General features: G+C 38.0%; 1 protein-coding gene and 1 pseudogene across 1 annotated transcript in view; one reads left to right on the plus strand and one right to left on the minus strand.

Moving 5' to 3' along the window:
• Positions 1-12,148, plus strand: part of Ide (Insulin degrading metalloproteinase) — a 38,931-nt gene extending 26,783 nt beyond the window's left edge. The window contains exons 19-26 of the mRNA XM_069507664.1: positions 119-245; positions 634-704; positions 1,385-1,542; positions 6,096-6,230; positions 6,951-7,079; positions 7,562-7,642; positions 8,823-8,942; positions 10,154-12,148. Coding sequence (XP_069363765.1) covers positions 119-245; positions 634-704; positions 1,385-1,542; positions 6,096-6,230; positions 6,951-7,079; positions 7,562-7,642; positions 8,823-8,942; positions 10,154-10,261 — 929 coding nt within the window. The 3' untranslated portion in view covers positions 10,262-12,148. The remainder of the gene's footprint in view (positions 1-118; positions 246-633; positions 705-1,384; positions 1,543-6,095; positions 6,231-6,950; positions 7,080-7,561; positions 7,643-8,822; positions 8,943-10,153) is intronic.
• On the minus strand, positions 12,067-16,591 carry LOC138404238 (zinc finger protein 271-like; annotated as a pseudogene).
• Positions 16,592-20,381: the final 3,790 nt, after the last annotated feature.

Here is a 20,381-nt window from a genome sequence, read left to right on the forward strand (position 1 = left end):
CTGCTGATATACAAGTTGTATGTCGAAATAAATAAATATGTCGACGACTGTCGGTTGATGATGATGATGATGATGATGAAGTGTCACTTCACGGTTAACATGTATGTCTGTTCGTCAGCTGTAACCCCGGAGCAACTGGACGAGTTCACAGGGCACCTGGTGCGCAAGGTGCATGTGGAGGGACTTATGTTCGGCAATCTTACCAGAGAGAGGGCCTTGTCCGTTGCCGACACCATAGAGAACAAGTAAGTGGTAGATCCTCATCGCTGAGGGTCGTGACCCCTTTAAATTTGTGGCGGTTGCCACAGTAGAAACTAGATGGCGCTGTTCAATCGATAACATTTTATGATGTAGTCCCGAACAAATGTAACGCCGACAGTACTCGCACTAACGGAGTTTTCTGCAATCTGGACTACATAAAGAAGTTTCAAGATACAACCGTCGGCCCAGCTAACAATCGCAGTCCACATGCGTTGTCACAACTAGGCCACACGCCCCTAAGTTGCATCGGCAAAATTCGTTTGCGCAGAAAAGCAGACTAGAAAAAATCGCACTTGTGCGGTAAAATTAGCTTTCAAGACGTGTTTACTACAATGATAAGTGAAGCTTTCAAGTAACTGTATTGTTTTGCAGATTACCAAAAGACGCGACACCTCTGTTAGCACAACAACTCATGTTATACCGAGAAGTCGAAATAGAAAAGGGTAAGCAAAGTGAAATTCACTACTTGTCCATTCATGATGCATGTGCGCAAAGTAGAACATTATAGTCCAAGCAGGCGTCAGTAAGCAACCATTTCACTATCACATTTGCTATATGACTTTGCTTGTCCCCTCTGTTAATAAAAATTATAAAATTGTTTAATTTCGCTCATAAAGTGGTTCTTATACTGTCAAAAATATAATGTACAGTAACAAGAAATATTGTACATAGACCTTAAGAGTGAGATTTCGACTTTGTAGAGCGTTGTCTCGGTCACTCATACTTATGTGACGGTCTCAAAGACAAGAGTTCTTCTTTCTTTCTAAAAGTTGATGTACAATGTGGCTAATTCCGTTGTACACAATCTCAAAACTAAACTAAAATGGCACGTCTATATCTATTGCTATCCCTTTCATAATGTTGCTTGCGGTAAAGGATAGTACTAGATTTAGACATGTTAATTTAGTTTAGTTTAGAGATTGTGTACAAGAGAATCGACCCCATTATTTCCTGCCGGGTACTGTGAACTGACTTAACTACTTGTCAAATTATGTTGCAAGTGCGCAAAGTAGAACATTATAGTCCAGGCAGGCGCTTAGATTATAATTTACTACTTTGCGCACATGCAACATAAATGAATATTATTTTATATTTTGCTTACCGAATAATTATTTTTCCACAGGTTCTTGGTATCTCCGCGAAATAGAGAACTCGGTGCACAAGTCGTCTTGCGCCTCCTTGTATTATGCGTGCGGAGTGCGACAGACTCGTACTAATGTTGTTCTAGAACTGCTAGCACAAGCGTTAAGCGAACCTTGCTTCCACGTACTACGGACACAGGTAATAGACACGTCTTCTTTAAAGTCTTATATCTCATTGCTGAGGGTTATAACCCCTTACCATCATCATCGTCATTATCAACCCGATAGACATCCACTGCTGAACATAGGTCTCATTTAGGGACTTCCACACACTACGGTCTTGTACCACTCCAGCAGACTCGTTTGATATTGGCGCCGATTCTGTTGTCTTTTTCTAAGCTAAATTTAGAGTATCTGCATCTTTTTCTTTTTAATATTGCTAAAAAAGGACGGAACATGAATTATACATTTAAAGACTCTAAATTTTAGTGCAAGCTTCATACAATAGTCTTATATATGATGGAGCAGAGTATCAGCAGTGGATTACGAGTACATCAGTGCATTCCATATTAATGAATCTTTCCGATTCATGACTCATATGTGACGTACAGCCACTGTCAAGACACCACTTCTTCATTTTTTCTTTATTATCATACGTATTTAGGCATGTTTCTTCTGAGCAACATAGATTTGCATTATTTTTATTACCTTGGTCCACTTTTGACCAGCATTCATTAGCTTAATGCCCTTTATTTTTGCATTTGAAACATTTAACAATATGTTTCTTATTTTTGCCACGTTGTCTACTATATAGCGCCTCTTGTTCAGAGTTTTGTTCACTCGTACTAGCTATATTTTTTCTTGCTTCAGCTTCTTCAATTATCTTTATTTTCAAGTTGTCTGGATCTGGTAGATCATCCCTAGATTCTATTGCAATTCTAAAATTTTCAAAAGATTGAGGTAAGCTGTACAGCATCATTATGCTAAGTAGCTCTTTGTTAATTGGTATGTCCATATCTGCTAGCTTATCAACGATATCCATAAATTTATTCAAGTGATCGACAATATTATCATCATCTTTCATCTTCCTCAATATTAATTCTTTTAATAGACTTGCTTTTCTTGCAGGACCTTTGCTATAATATATGCTTTCAAGCGTATTCCAAACATCTTTGCTTGTTTGACAATTTTTTACTTGCTTTAATTCGCTAGGTGATATTCAAAGTCAAAGTCAAAGTCAAATGATTTATTCAAAATAGGTAATAAATTACTCTTATTGATTGTCTGGTATAGTGTTAGATTTGTAAGATAATATAGTGGTGATAATTATAACGCAAACTTAAAACTAAAGCTACGAGGGTTCCAAACGCGCCCAGGTCTGAGAAGAGCCCACAACAAACTCAGCCGGGTATTCTTTTTATTATCACCACTTTACAAATTTATTGAAACTTATTAGAACTATCACAAAGTCGTTAAGCAACTCATTCCCAAGCTTGCTTATCATTTAAATAATCCTTTACATTGTAATAGGATTTTTCAATTAGTTTACGTTTTATGAAAACTTTGAACTTGTTGAGAGACATCTCCAATATGTCTTCTGGAAGCTTATTATAGAAACGTATGGAATTACGAGCAAATGAATTGCTAACTTTACTGAGCCTAGAGGCGGGAATTACAAGTTTATTTTTATTTCTAGTATTTATATTATGACAGTCACTTTTTTTTTTAAATTTATTTATGTTTTTATGTACGTACAGTAAATTTTCAAAATATATTGATTATGCACTGTCATAATTTTAACTTCCCTAAATTTAGTTCTCAGCGACTCTCGTGGCCCCATACTGTATATGGCTCGAACAGCCCTTTTCTGCAGCACAAAAATAGAATTAATATCAGCAGCATTACCCCATAATAATATACCATATGACATAATGCTGTGAAAGTAACTAAAATATACTAGTCTCGCAGTTTCTATGTCTGTCAACTGGCGAATCTTTTTTACCGCATATGCGGCAGAACTAAGTCTGTTCGATAAGTTATTTATATGAGAGCCCCATTGAAGTTTTGCATCTAACGTTATTCCAAGAAAAATAGCGGTATCCACTAAATCTAATTCCTCATTATTAAGTTGCACAGTGGTTTTCACCTGCTTAACATTTGGTAAAGTGAATTTAATACACTTTGTCTTTTTCCCGTTGAGAAGCAGGTTATTAGCTTCGAACCACTGTACTAACTTGGTGAGAGAATTGTTTACTTCATCAAAAGTTGTTAAGTATCGATTGATTTTAAATAAAAGTGATGTATCATCAGCAAACAAGACTATCCCGTAATTGTCCTTAGCGAGGTAAGGAAGGTCATTGATGTAAATAAGGAACAGAAAAGGTCCTAAGATGGAACCTTGTGGCACCCCCATTTTTACAACGGATCCGGGAGATCGCTTTCCATTCACGTCTACCCTTTGTATTCTATCATTTAGGTAAGAACTCATCAATTCCAATGCTGCACCCCTAATTCCATAATGGTGCAATTTCGCGACCAATGTTTCATGATCAACGCAGTCGAAAGCCTTGGATAAATCACATAAAACGCCAAGCGCATCACGTGATTCCTCCCAGGCTTCAAATATATTTAGTATTAACTCAACACCAGCATCGGTTGTTGAGCGACCCCGTGTAAAACCAAACTGTTTGGTGTGAAATAAATCATTAATGTTGAAAAAATTAAGCAGTTGAGTTAAAATTATTTTTTCAAAGATTTTACTAAAAGTGGGTAGTACAGATATCGGTCTGAAGTTAGTGGGGTCACTAGTACTACCTGATTTAAATAATGGAATTATTTTACTATGTTTCATTAAGTCTGGAAACTCACCACAGTCAACACAATTATTGAATATTAATGCTAACTCGGGTGCAACAATATCAATTAATGATTTCACAACGTTAACGGAAATGCCCCACAGATCATTTGTTTTCTTATTATTAATTAATTTAAAAGCTTTGATAACGTCAGAGCAACTAACGTGACTGAATTCAAACATTTTATTACATTCAGGCACGTTATCCTCCAATAGTGAGAGAGCGGCGGCTGCTGAAGAGTTCAATGATTTTGTAGTAGAAACAGGAATATCTGTAAAGAAGGTCTCGAAAACGGTTGCAACCTCGGGGTCTGACGTAATCAACTTGTCATGATATTTTAGTTCAAAATTACAAGTTTTATGTGTCACTCTTCCTGTTTCTTCGTTAACTATTTTCCAGGTAGTTTTTACTACATTGGAGCTGTTTTTAATTTTTGCCTGGATATATTTTGACTTGGCTGCAATGCAATCTCTCTTAAACTTTTTGGAAAACAGTTGAACGTACTGCTTGAATTCGTCACCAGTATCATATTGTCGCTCCGCATACAATTCATATAGTTTTTGTCTACTTTTATGTAGTTCTACTGTTGCCCATTCACTAAAAACTTTTGCATTAGTAGTCAAGACCGATTTACTGGTGAATATTGAGTTAAATATAGTATTGAATATATTAAAAAATGTATTATACATTTCATCAGGACTAAACCCATTTGACAAAAATGGAAGGTGTTTTATAAGGCTTAGTCTCATATTCTCAATTCGGTCAGACGTTACTGGTACAAAGGTTATTCTACGTTTAGAATTTTTTTTCTTCAAATTTTCAAACTGGATCAACTGTCCACAATGATCCGAATCCAATTTGCTAATTATGGTTTTAGTAATTGGATTTATATTTGTAAAAAGTAGTATTATTAGTAGTAGCTCGGCTAAAGCTAATCCTTCTTTTTCTAAATATTTAGTTAACTCATCACCGTCTTGGGATGGTTTTACAATTTTATTGGAAACATATCTCCAAAGGCCAAGTTTCGACAATAGCGCTTTTGCATGGATCCTCCATGTATCGTAATTTTCACGTTTCAATGGCTCTATGTGCACGTGATGACTCATTTTTTTTCTTTTAATCACGTTTATGGGTCCATAACCTCTTATATAAGATGGAGCAGAGTATCAGCAGTGGATTACGAGTACATCAGTGCATTCTATATTATTAAATACAAGAAACTAATTTAATAAATAAATTTAACATGGCTGAATGTAAGCCAGTGTCAACGCCCATGGAGGCTGGTCTGAAATTAGAAAAGGGTAAAGGAGAAACAGAGATGGAGAATATACCATGTCAAATGTTATTAGGTTGTCACGAAAATAAAAAGGCGTAATTAATTTATAAAATTGGTTTCTTGTATTTAATAATATAGAATGCACTGATGTACTCGTAATCCACTGCTGATACTCTGCTCCATCTTATATAAGAAATAGGCTCGCGGCTAGGTAAGAAAAAGATGCTAACACTCTAAAATCTAGTTGCGCTCAGAATGTAGCATTGTTGTTTTCAGACTTTTCACTCTATAAACATTGGATAAAATGAATTCAAAAAAATTTAGTGGATGTAAAACTCATTTCTTGACAATTTGTGGGTTAGTTAATTTTTGTGTGACTCGATCCATTTCCTGGGCGCGTTTGGAACCCTCGTAGCTTTAGTTTTAAGTTCGCGTAAAAATTATCACCACTATATCATCTTACAAATGCAACAACCGACTATCAAAAAGTGTAATTTATTACCCATTTTGAATAAACCGTTTGATTTGATTTTAAACCCTCGTCTCCGGCTCGGGTTTATATGCCACTTGACTATAATTTCCTACTTTGCGCACTTGTAACATAAATAAGTATTATTTCAGGAGCAGCTCGGCTACATAGTTTTCAGCGGAGTGAGGAGGTCCAACGGCGTCCAGGGCCTGAGGATCATAGTGCAGAGTGACAGACACCCCGCCTACCTGGAGGAGAGGATAGAGAGCTTCATCGAGGGGTCGCTGGTTCGAATCCTTTTTTTTTTTTTTTTTTTTTGTTATTATTCAGATACAAGTTAGCCCTTGACTGCAATCTCACCTGGTGGTAAGTGATGATGCAGTCTAAGATGATAGCGGGCTAACCTGGAAGGGGTATGGCAATTTTTATTAAACCCATACCCCTTTGGTTTCTACACGGCATCGTACCGGAACGCTAAATCGCTTGGCGGCACGGCTTTGCCGGTAGGGTGGTAACTAGCCACGGCCGAAGCCTCCCACCAGACCAGACCAGAAATTTAGAAATTTAAAAGTTTCAACTCAATCAAATGGACAGAAACATTATATTTATTTAAGACTAGCTGCCCCGGCGAACTTCGTACCGCCTAACAGTCGATTCTTTTTCAGGAGTTTTTTTTAAATTTTTCTCTCCTTAAGAACCATCCTCGTACTTCAAGTAATATTATGAAAAAAGAATTAGCGAAATCGGTTCAGCTGTTCTCGAGATTTGCGATCAGCAACACATTCAGCGATTCTACTAGTTGATACCCGCGGCTTGTTCCGCGTGGATATTGTTATTTTAATTCCTCGTGGGAACTTAAAAATCCTTTTTTAACGTGGGCATACTCTAAGAATTTTTTTTTTTTTGATATCCCGTCCCCAAGGATGTTAAATAGGGGATGAAAGTCTGTCGTATTTCATCCGGGTCATTATTAGGTGTTCTGAGGGTTGGTACGTTATTTTGTGCAGGAATATTTGGAGAAGATGACCGAGGAAGAGTTCCTCAAGCACCGCGCCTCCCTGGCGGCACAAAGGCTGGAAAGGCCCAAGCGACTCTCCAGCAAAGCCTCGCAGCTGTGGAGTGAGATCACTGCGCAGGTATTGTATATATTTTGTTTTTAAAAATCCCGCGGTTGCTCTTTTATTTTATGGGATAAAATGAATGATTGAAGGACAAACCAACAAACTAATAAACGAACAAACAAACACACTTTGGAATTTATAATTACTATAAATTCCAAAGTGTGTTTGGGTACGTGTTGTGTACGGGCCTACCCAAACTACGGGTCTCAACGACAGAGACAATGCTCTACAAAACCGCTATCTTTTTCTAGAGGTCGATGCACATTATTTTCTGCCGCGTACGAGAGTGAACTAGTAGTAGAAACACACTTTGGAATTTATAATACGGGTAGGCCGTATTATAAATTCCAAAGTGTGTTTGTAAAAAAATAAAATTGGATTAAATTAAAATTACGATTGTTTTTTTTTTTGTATATTTGTTTATTAGTAATTTAATTTTTATAATTGAGATGAAACTGAAAAGAATTTAAAATCTCTCCTTTTTTATTTTTTTTCAGGTGTACAACTTCGACCGGCCGCACGTGGAGGTCGATGAACTCAACACGGTCACCAAGCAACAACTTATTGAATTCTTCAAGGTAAGACTAAATCTGTACACGCTGAAATTTTGATGGTTGTTTTCCCGAAGCGAGATGTTTTAATCGTGGTATTACAATCGAGTTATAAATGTAAAATAATATTAGAGTCAAAAATGTCAAATTTACTTACTTTAGGGCTACCTGCGTCAAATGTACTAACATTTGACTAACTGACTAGAATAGAATAGAATAGAATAGAATGTTTTTTTATTCATGTAAACTTTTTAAAAGTGCTTATGAATAGTCATGTAGTTTTAATTTACCACTGGTTCGGAATGCCGTTCCTACCGAGAAGAACCAGCAAGAAACTCGGCGGTTGCTCTTTTTAATTTTTCAATTTACAATGTTATTATACCGTACTATACAAGCCATTGCAGCCCCGTGCATTGCTGGAGCGAGTCAAATCCAAGCTTTTTTATCGTTTACATAGTCTGCGACTGTATAATATGCTTTTTTTAGGAGCATACTTTTAACTCATTTTTTAAACTTGTGTAAAGGCAAGTCTAAAATTGCTTGTGGAATTTTATTATAAAATATTACTGTTCTTTCAACGCACAGCTTAAACTACAGGACGAATCGGTCTGAAATTTGGCATGCAGATAGCTAATAGTTAAGAAAGAATTTTTGATTTAAATTCAACGCCTGAGGGGGTAAAATAGGGGTTTGAAGTCTGTAATCCGCGCAAACAAAGTCGCAGGAATAATCTAGTATGTCATAATATGATTGTAAATCGAATCTTTAAAAAAAGAGCTACCGCCGAGTTTATTTTTTTATTTTTTTATTATTTAGATACAAGTTAGCCCTTGACTGCATCTCACCTGATGGTAAGTGATGATGCAGTCTAAGATGATAGCGGGCTAACCTGGAAGGGGTATGGCAGTTTTTATTAAACCCATACCCTTTGGTTTCTACACGGCATCGTACCGGAACGCTAAATCGCTTAGCGGCACGGCTTTGCCGGTAGGGTGGTAACAAGCCACGGCCGAAGCCTCCCACCAGACCAGACCAGAAATTTAGAAATTATAAAATTCCAAACCCCTGCCAGGAATCGAACCCGGGATCTCCCACTATTAAGACCACAGCGCTCACCACTGCGCCAGGGAGGTCGTCATGCTGGCTATATATATATATATAGAGAAGACTCTATAAATATATACTGTATGAAACGATTTTGTTCCAGAAACACGTCAGTCCAGATTCAACGGACAGACAGAAGCTGTCAGTGTACGTAGTGTCCACAGCGGAAGGCGGCGCCGGGAAACAGTACGAGTCTCAGAGCAAGACAGAGAACACAAGAGAGGTATGCTTTAGAACCTGTTGCTTCTATATAACTTTTTCATCATCGTCATCATCATCAACCAATAGACGTCCACTGCTGGACATAGGTCTCTTGAAGGGACTTCCACACGCCACGGTCTTGCGCCGCCGCCATCCAGCGGCTCCCGCAGACTCGTCTGATGTCATCTTTCCTCCTAGTGGGGTCTTCTAACGCTGTGTCTTCCGGTGCGAGGTCGCCATTACAGCACCTTGGGACCCCAACGTCTATCGGTTGTACGAACTATGTGCCGAACCCGTTGAGCTATGTCGGTTACTCTAGTTCTCCTACGGATCTCCTCATTTCCTCATTGATCACGTAGAGAAACTCGACGTATAGCTAGCTCTCTCCATCGCCCGCTGAGCGAGCTTTGATATGACTTGCCTCAGCTTTATTTGATCATTAATCATCATTAACCATACCTGACTCACTAACTGCCACACTCAGAGTCGCTTAATCGTTAGTTAAGGCATTAATTAGTATGGATAAGATTGCCTTAAGTAACGATTAAGCTACTCCGAGTGCGGCTGTAAGTCTCCTCGCACAATCAGAGAATGGTTTAGCCATAGCACACCACGCTGGCCAATTGAAATATTTACTTACTTTTAACGTCACTTTTTATTCCATTTACCTGTCACTTTTTATTCCATTTATCTGCCACTTTTAATTCCATTTACCTGCCACTTTTAATTCCATTTACCTGCCACTTTTAATTCCATTTACCTGCCACTTTTTATTCCATTTACCTGCCACTTTTTATTCCATTTACCTGCCACTTTTTATTCCATTTACCTGCCACTTTTTATTCCATTTACCTGCCACTTTTTATTCCATTTACCTGCCACTTTTTATTTTATTTACCTGCCACTTTTTATTCCATTTACTTGCCACTTTTTATTCCACTTACCTGCCACTTTTTATTCCATTTACCTGCCGCTTTTTATTCCATTTACCTGCCACTTTTTATTCCATTTACCTGCCACTTTTTATTCCATTTACCTGCCACTTTTTATTCCATTAACCTGCCACTTTTTATTCCATTTACCTGCCACTTTTTATTTTATTTACCTGCCACTTTTTATTCCATTTACCTGCTAATTACTTATCTGTTAATTTTTACTTATTAATTATGAACTTGGTGTTTTTATCATTTATCTGTTAATTTTTAGTAATTTACCTATTGCTTTTTGTTGCAGCCGGTGAAAATTCAAGATCTCGTAGACTTCAAATCCCGCCGGCGACTATACCCGCACCCGACTCCGTTCACCAATATACCACGGAAGGGTGCCCACTGTAAACTGTAGGAAAAGTAATTAATAATTATAGTAACAGTAAAGTTACAAAACAATAGTAAATAACAAAATAAATTTCTATATGAACATAAACTTAATATGGTATAAAATACCACTGTACAGTATAAGCAGAAAATATTGTACATCGACCTTTAGAAAGAGATAGCGGTTTCGTAGAGCGTTGTATCTGTCGACAATATTTCTTGCCCGCTTCTGTAAACTGTTGTAAAAGTCATAAAAATAAATAAAGTATGAGTGACAGAGACAAGGCTCTACAAAGCCGAAATGTCATTCTAAAGGTTGATGTACAATATTTCTTGCCGGCTTCTGTAAACTGTTGTAAAAGTCATAAAGGTAAATAAAAGATATACTATATGTATGAAAGATAATGTTTACTTTACGACGGAAACGGAAGCACAATATTAGCGAATTTTAGTAAAAAACAAATATAAGTATTAAGTTAAAACAACAGTAATAATGAAGTACAACAGTAAATAATTTGCTCACTTTTTAAAATAATTTAATTCATGTTTACTGCGAAAATACGCACATTGTGAATGTAGTAAATAAGTAATATTTACTCAAAAAAGAAAAGTTTTTTATAAGCACATTGAATAAAATAAAACGCATGCGTTTTATGAAAGGAGGGGTACCCCCACCACTAATTTTATTCAAGTAAAATGCAAACTAGAGTAAAAGTTAAATATATACAGTAACTGGGGCTGATTCTGTTGTACACAATCTCTAAACTAAACTAAAAAGACATGTCTAAATCTATTGCTATCCCTTTCACAATGTTGCTTGCGGAAAAGGATAGCACTAGATTTAGATCTGTTAATTTAGTTTAGTTTAGAGATTGTGTACAAAAGAATCGGCCTCAATGTTAAATTAAATAAATATAATATATCTATACTAATATTATAAAGAGGTAATGTCGTTAAGTTTGTTTGTAGAAGGTAATCTTTGGAACTACTGAACCGATTTTAAAAATTCTTTCACCAATAGAAAGCTACATTATTCCTGAGTGACATAGGCTATACGGGATCTTTAAAAACCTAAATCCACGCGGGCGAAGCCGCGGGGATCAGCTAGAGTATTATAAATGAAAAAGAAATTTGAACAATATTTTCAATAGATTTAAAAGATCTTGATTTTGCCCGAAGCTTTGCGTGCATTTAGTTTTATCTAATCCTGCTAGAACTCTGTCCCTTTAGGATGCAAGCAGTGGCGTGCAGATCATAGAGGCATAAATGCACTGCTTACCCCAGTTGTAATAGCTCTGATGCATATTTTTCATTATGACCTGCATGTAAACAGGTTCCTACCTAACTAATGCCTACCCTGGCTTCGAACACTGTGCACGCCACTGCGCGTCAGCTGTAAGGGTCGTATTCGTACGTGGGAAATGGGAGTGCGTGTTGCGCTGGCTCACTATGTGCCAGCCGCTCGCTTCGCTTGCGTAACAAAGATAACAATATTTTGACCAATCATTGCTATTTTCACCCAACGACGGCAAAGCCAAAAGGGTTATGATTTTTGTAAACTCATTTTTTTTTTGTTAAACTACTTACCTACAGTACGCACCGTACTTTAGAAGGTGATGGCACTGTCTCTATCGTTGAGACCGACAGAACGTCAAATAGGTATGAGTGACAGAGAAAACGCTCTACAAAACCGAAATGTCGTTCTAAAGGCCGATGTACATTACTTTCGGCCGCGTAAACTGTAAACATATTAAGTCCCAGTACCGAATTCTGACGTTTTAAAATGGTCATATAAAAATGAGTTTTTACTATAGTAATAAAAAAATTGTGGCATATTTTGTGTGTAATTATATTTATTTTGTTTCAAAGATTCCATATGAAATGAATTTTTATTGTTTATAGATAAGGATAATTAGAAATTAATAAAAAAAATATACAGAAAGCGTTTATTTGTGTTATTTAAAGTACCTCTTTAAGTCACTAAAATGGCGGCCACGCGCATTAGCAATTTGCGGGACTTATACCTACCGGTAGTTTTAGTACACGCAAAACCTGAAAGTAGTTTGTTCAGAATCAGTAACAGAATCGATTGCAATCATTTTTACTACGGGTTATATTTTTACCAAAAAATACTTGTCTTAGTGCAAAAAAATTTTTATGAGACATTTCACCGCAATTACTAGCCACATCTGGTGACAAAAGGGCTGGCTCATTTTTTGCGCAACGGATTGCATTTGCATTGCGAATTGCACAACTTACACACCAAAGGCTTTTCGCCAGTGTGAGTCCTCATGTGACTCACTAAATTACTGTTTGCTGTACATTTATAATTGCACAACTTACACACAAAAGGCTTTTCGCCAGTGTGAGTCCTCATGTGCTTCACTAAACTACTGTTTACTGAACATTAATAATTGCACAACTTACAGACAAAAGGCTTTTCGCCAGTGTGAGTCCTCATGTGACTCACTAAATGAACATTTTGTGAACATTTATAATCGCACAACTTACACACAAAAGGCTTTTCGCCAGTGTGAGTCCTCATGTGACGCACTAAATTATTGTTTGCTGTACATTTATAATTGCACTACTTACACACCAAAGGCTTTTCGCCAGTATGAGTCCTCATGTGTTGCACTAAACTACTGTTAACTGTACATTTATAATTGCACAAATTACACACCAAAGGCTTTTCGCCAGTGTGAGTCCTCATGTGTTTCACTAAACTACTGTTTACTGTACATTTATAATTGCACAACTTACACACCAAAGGCTTTTCGCCAGTGTGAGTCCTCATGTGTTTCACTAAACTACTGTTTACTGTACATTTATAGTTGCACAACTTACACGCAAAAGGCTTTTCGCCAGTGTGAGTCCTCATGTGACTCACTAAACTACTGTTTACTGAACATTTATAATTGCACAACTTACAGACAAAAGGCTTTTCGCCAGTGTGAGTCCTCATGTGACTCACTAAAATACTGTTTGCTGTACATTTATAGTTGCACAACTTACACGCAAAAGGCTTTTCGCCAGTGTGAGTCCTCATGTGACTCACTAAATTACTGTTTGCTTTACATTTATAATTGCACAACTTATACACAAAAGGCTTTTCGCCAGTGTGAGTCCTCATGTGTTTCACCAAACTACTGTTTACTGTACATTTATAATTGCACAACTTACACACAAAAGGCTTTTCGCCAGTGTGAGTCCTCATGTGCTTCACTAAACTACTGTTTACTGAACATTTATAATTGCACAACTTACAGACAAAAGGCTTTTCGCCAGTGTGAGTCCTCATGTGACTCACTAAATGAACATTTTGTGAACATTTATAATCGCACAACTTACACACAAAAGGCTTTTCGCCAGTGTGAGTCCTCATGTGACGCACTAAATTATTGTTTGCTGTACATTTATAATTGCACTACTTACACACCAAAGGCTTTTCGCCAGTATGAGTCCTCATGTGTTGCACTAAACTACTGTTTACTGTACATTTATAATTGCACAACTTACACACCAAAGGCTTTTCGCCAGTGTGAGTCCTCATGTGTTTCACTAAACTACTGTTTACTGTACATTTATAATTGCACAACTTACACACCAAAGGTTTTTCGCCAGTGTGAGTCCTCATGTGTTTCACTAAACTACTGTTTACTGTACATTTATAGTTGCACAACTTACACGCAAAAGGCTTTTCGCCAGTGTGAGTCCTCATGTGACTCACTAAACTACTGTTTACTGAACATTTATAATTGCACAACTTACAGACAAAAGGCTTTTCGCCAGTGTGAGTCCTCATGTGACTCACTAAAATACTGTTTGCTGTACATTTATAGTTGCACAACTTACACGCAAAAGGCTTTTCGCCAGTGTGAGTCCTCATGTGACTCACTAAATTACTGTTTGCTATACATTTATAATTGCACAACATACACACAAAAGGCTTTTCGCCAGTGTGAGTCCTCATGTGTTTCACCAAACTACTGTTTACTGTACATTTATAATTGCACAACTTGCACACAAAAGGCTTTTCGCCAGTGTGAGTCCTCATGTGACTCACTAAAATACTGTTTGCTGTACATTTATAGTTGCACAACTTACACGCAAAAGGCTTTTCGCCAGTGTGAGTCCTCATGTGACTCACTAAATTACTGTTTGCTATACATTTATAATTGCACAACATACACACAAAAGGCTTTTCGCCAGTGTGAGTCCTCATGTGCCTCACTAAATTATCATTTCGTGAAAATTTATAATTGCACAACTTACACACAAAAGGCTTTTCGCCAGTGTGAGTCCTCATGTGACTCACTAAATGAACATTTTGTGAACATTTATAACTGCACAACTTACACACAAAAGGCTTTTCCCCAGTGTGAGTTCTCATGTGACTCACTAAATTACTGTTTACTGCACATTTATAATTGCACAACTTACACACAAAAGGCTTATCGCCAGTGTGAGTCCTCCTGGGGCTCGATGACGTACTATTTTGAGTGACGCGCTCTCTTAACTTACATGAGAAAGTGTTTGCGTAAGTGTGCGCCCTAATGTGGGTAACTAAGGAACTTATCCGTAGAAATATCTTTTGGCAAACGTCACAGATATACTGTATCTGGTCAGTATAGTTTCCTAACTGTGTCCCGAGTATCTCCTGGGAATTGTGTTTGTTTTTACAAACATCATTTCGCCTCGTTGTTCGCAAATTGATATTATCACTTGTTTTTGCCAACGTTTCCTTCGGCTTTAGTACGGAGTCCTGGGATCTCTTTGAATATTCAAAAATGTTTGTATTATTTTCGAAAGACAATATATCCAACTCGTCGTCTGTATCAGTCGGATGTTCTTCGTCTCCGTCATTGGTCGCGAGCACCGAAGGAGCAACTGAAACAAAACAACAGTTCATACTTCCATACTAATAATAATAATAATGCAAAAGTGTGTTTGTATGTCCGTTTGTTTGTTTCGTTTTTAGAGCCCATTGGCATCTCGCATACTTTGCATCTCGGAGTTTTACATAGACTACTGTCTATCCTACAAACTTCAGAGGTCCCTCATGATATATAAAAACCTAAATCACGATGGCTCATCATCTTGTTAAGAAACCTTTTTTTGAAATCACAGGAAAAATTTAATTAAAAAAATTATTTTAATCTACACTATAAAGAACCTCGTCATCAGTATAAAACTGTCCAGCATTTCCATTACAGTCCTCTTGGAAATCGTTGACGTGCGGCCAGTAAAGACCCAATAACAGTCCTCTGTAGTGAGATACTTTCTTGAATAAAGTAGCCCATTCCGAGCAAGTGGGAGAAAAGTTAGTTTTCTTACCCAAAGCTTGATGGCAGTCTCCCGACGGCTGGCTCGGCTCGCCCGCGACTGGCTCATCTTCATCATGTTCCCGTTTCACTGCACCTACTTCATCAGTCGCGGCAGTCTCTAGTTCTGTCCGTCCGTCCGCGTCGGAGTGTGCTATGTGCACATCGCAGTAGTCGGGCTCCGACACCGCCGAGACAATGTCAGACTGTAGTTGGTGTTTGACGCGACTTATCAGTTTGACATGACGTATTGTTATCTGAAACGAGTTCGTGGCTTTGAGCACATAAAGGTGGCGACTGACCTGAAATGTCATCGTAGCGTAACATTCGCAACGAGCGTGTATGTTACGGCGTCTGCTAAACATGTCACACTGACTAGACCAATGCTCACATTGTAACGTGGTACACTACGCTCAACTGACAGGGGGCACTCTTACATTCTGTTTCATATATCTAAATATATAAAAGGAAAAGGTGACTGACTGACTGATCTATCAATGCACAGCTCAAACTACTGGACGGATCGGGCTGAAATTCGGCATGCAGATAGCTATTATGACGTAGGCATCCGCTAAGAAAGAATTTTTGAAAATTCAACTCCTAAGGGGGTGAAATAGGGGTTTGAAATTTTGTAGTCCACGTGGACGAAGTCGCGAGCATAAGCTAGTCTAAATATATAAAAGGAAAAGGTGACTGACTGACTGATCTATCAATGCACAGCTCAAACAACTGGACGGATCGGGCTAAATATTGACATGCAGATAGCTATTATGATGTAGGCATCTGCTAAGACAGGATTTTTGAAAATTCAACCCCTAAGGCTGTGAAAAATGGATTCGAATTTTGTGTAGTCCACGAGGACGAAGCCGCGAGCTTAACAATAAAGTGCATTAAACATTTTTCACCACTTCATGTCTGTCAAGCAGCTCCATCATCAGGGAGCGCGCTCTCAAGCTCTTGTCTCTGAATGTGCTAAAGTTCACCAGTCTCTGGGCACATTGCACACACAGCGTTTCTCTGAGCTTTCCTTGAGCACACAACTGCAACAAACACAACATATATATATGGTTCAGGAGTTACTGAAGTACGTTGAGAGCATTGCATGAATATGTCATTCAATGTTCTCAGCGTACATATTCAAAATTCTTTGATCTTTTATCGTTTTGTATTTTGTCTTTTTTCTTGTACCTTTATTTGTATTTAAATTTATTATTAATCATCTAGTTAGTGTAAGTGGCACTGCCGTTCTAATTAGATATAAAATAAATAAAATAATAAATAATAATAATACCATAAAAATGTATGCTACGAATTTATGCGAAAGCGTTTCGCCTTTGTGTGAAATATATGGGGAAAACGCATTAATAGCGCATTCATATGAATTGATAAATATTTTATGAATATATTTTCATCATCATCATCATGATAAACACATCGCCGCCGGCTCACTACAGAGCACAGGTTTCCTCTCAGAGTGGGAAGGATTTTGTCCATAGTTTACGCTGCATGACCAAATGACCAAATTAGAGCCTCGATAGCTCAACGGTTAAAGGAGCGGACTGAAAACCGAAAGGTCGCCGGTTCAAATCCCACCCGTTCCACTATTGTCGTAGGTACCTACTCCTAGCACAAGCTTTACGCTTAATTCGAGGGAAAGGGGAATATAAGTCAGCAATTAACTTGCCTAATAAATACTCTTTAGAAAAAAAACGAATTGGCAGACTTAACACACCTTTGAGAACATTAAGGAAAACCCTCAGACAGGTTTTCTCGCGAGGTTTTCCTTCACCCTTAAAGCAAGTGATATTTAATTAAAACGTACATAACTCCAAAAATTTAGATGCGCGTGCCCAGGATCGAACCCCCGACCTCCGATTAGGAGGCAGACGTCCTAACCATTAGGCTATCACAGCTTTATCAAAAGTACATACTTACTTGTAAAAGTTTAATTAAAAAAACTAGAAATACGTTAGTTAAATTAGCTTTCTAGTTTTTTTATTCAGATACTACAAGTTAGCCCTTGACTGCAATCTCACTTGGTGGTAAGTGATGATGCAGTCTAAGATGGAACGGGTATGGCAGTTTTTATTAAACCCATGCCCTTTGGTTTCTATACAGCATCGTACCGGAACGCTAAATCGCTTGGCGGCACGGTTCGGCTACTACTAACTAGCCTAGCCACAGCCGAAGCCTCCCACTACTAGAAAGACTAGTTTAGCTACTAGGTAGTCTCTGAGTTAAGCCGCGGACTGACGGACGGACACGGATAACTTTTAAAGGTTTTCGATTCGACTACGAATCTCTAAAAAGCTTTATGTGAGCCAAAAAACCTTAACACCATCTCGTATATTATAAATATCGCATAATATTTAAATAATGCTAGCTTGCGTATGACGTTGACTGATTGAAGCGGAGAAAAGTAGGGTAAAGTGTTTTGTATAGGATGGGATACGATAATATGTGTCATGTCACAGTGTAAAAAAAACCGGCCAAGTGCGAGTCAGGCTCGCGCAATGAGGGTTCCGTACTACGGTCGTATTTTTTCGACATTTTGCACGATAATTCAAAAACTATATGCATAAAAATAAATAAAAATCTGTTTTAGAATGTACAGGTGTAAACCTTTCATATGATACCCCACTTGATATAGGTATCTCACTTCGAAAGTTGAAAATACTAATATTATTAGTTCATGACCACAATTTAATTTTTTTTGTATGATCTAACCCTAAATTCACGGTTTTCAGATTTTTCCCAAATGTCAGCTATAAGATCTACCTACCTGCCAAATTTCATGATTCTAGGTCAACGGGAAGTACCCTGTAGGTTTCTTGACCGACAGACAGACAACAAAGTGATCCTATAAGGGTTCCGTTTTTCCATTTGAGGTACGGAACCCTAAAAAACACAGTAGCCCGACCTTAGGCCCGGTATCCACTTAAGCGGAGCGGAGAGGAGATGTGTTCAGTCGACCAATCAGATTCCTACTTGAAAAAGTTTATTTAAATCAGTACCCTTATTATAAATGCGAAACTGTGTTTGTTTGTTGGTTTGTCCTTCAATTACGTCGCAACGGTGCAGCGGATTGACGTGATTTTTTGCATGCGTATAGATAGGTATAGACTATAGACCTGGAGAGTGACATAGGCTACTTTTTATCCCGGAAAATCAAAGATTTCCAACTGCATTTTTAATAAGCTAACCTTTCACACTGCAGAGTCGCGGGCATCATCTAGTAGAAAAATGTTTCTATTCACTACAATGAACTTGAAATGTAAACATTATGTACTAAGGTTAGCCTTTGAAAAGGGCTATTAAATACTGACAAGAGTATGCATCAGATTTTAAAATGAAAGCTACAATGTTAAGTAGGAGTTACCAGCACTGGTGAGGGGACAGCGCCAGTACGAACCCTCCTTGAGCCACTTTCCGTTTCATGCATGTCATCCTTGAGAAAATGCTGCGAGCAGACCACAGCAGGCTCTGGCAGGAGAGTGTCTTGTTTGCCGAGGGCTCTGAGCCAAGCAGCACGAAGATGCTCTTCTCTGGGGAACCTGCAAATTACACCCTGTGCTTTAACACGGAGCTTCCGTAACGTGCAACTCATAATTAAACAAAAGGCAAATAGCTCTGCCTGGAGGGGAGCTCTAGAGTTGGATACCGACTCGCTCGGTTTGTGGACGCGCAGTTGTGACCTGTGCTGCGATCAGCCTGGGTTGGCAAGAGGCAGGGCAATAAGGTGGCTCAGGTCAGTGACCTCCCTGCCAACCAGCACGGTGGCACAGCCCCGAGCGTCTAGGTTACGGTATACGTACTTATATAACTAAGGTTTCAATGAAACACTCACTCGTGAAATGTAATGTCCTCGGATTCGGAGACGACCTCCGCAGTGGTTTTGCAGAAGGGCACACAGCACCGCATTTCTAGGATTATCGATTTTCCTTAAAAGGCTTGGCCAGGTCGGTGAAAACTAGAGAACAGGGTCTGTGCTAGAGAACATAGAAAACAATCAAACAATAATAGAACAAAATAGGTATACCTATCAATCTACCATTTTGAATGATTTTGAACACAGACCCACAGGGCCACAGAGTACATTATATACACAGAGTACATCAGGGTCATCAATCTTAGAACAAATAGCATGGTACTTCAATTCATTTAGTACCAAAAGGCAATAGCAGACCGCGCTACTGTGACTGGACAAATTCGATATATTATTCTGTGGTCAAGGCATCCCATGTTTAATTTTTCTACCAAATTGGTAGTTTAGTTTACATTAACATATTTGTATTTTAAAGAAAAAAATATTCTCTAACCATTAATTTCTATTTACCAATATTTTATTTGGTTCTACCTTTGGTATGTATAATTTAATAAATATTCTTGAAAATAAAATTGTGAGACAATTTTTTGCTATTGATATGGTAGAAATTGGGCAAACAACCTGGTCTGTGCTGGCGGTCGTAATGTTTTCTGATTTTGCTATTTTCAATACCTTTTGTAACTATTTAAAGCCAGTTTTTAGTGATTTCACGATACGTTTAGCAAACCAGTGAACCTAACCCACGCTAAGTAAGCTGTCAGAGATTCTAGTGTTTTGAGACCAAAGAAATTTTAAGTTTTCCGTACCCATGTTTGAAACAGAGACTTCCAGTGTTTTGAGACAGGACTCCAGTGTTTTGAGACAGAACTCCAGTGTTTATTTACGAGACAGGACTCCAGTATAGTTGTAGTTAGGTACTAGTTAAGTTTAGTGAACATTTCTTACAAGAGGGGCTGTATTCCAGGCTGTTCAGGTTCACTGCAGGTTTGTAAATGCCA

Source organism: Maniola hyperantus, chromosome 26 (genome assembly GCF_902806685.2).
Source record: "Maniola hyperantus chromosome 26, iAphHyp1.2, whole genome shotgun sequence".
Taxonomy (NCBI): Eukaryota; Metazoa; Arthropoda; class Insecta; order Lepidoptera; family Nymphalidae; genus Maniola; species Maniola hyperantus.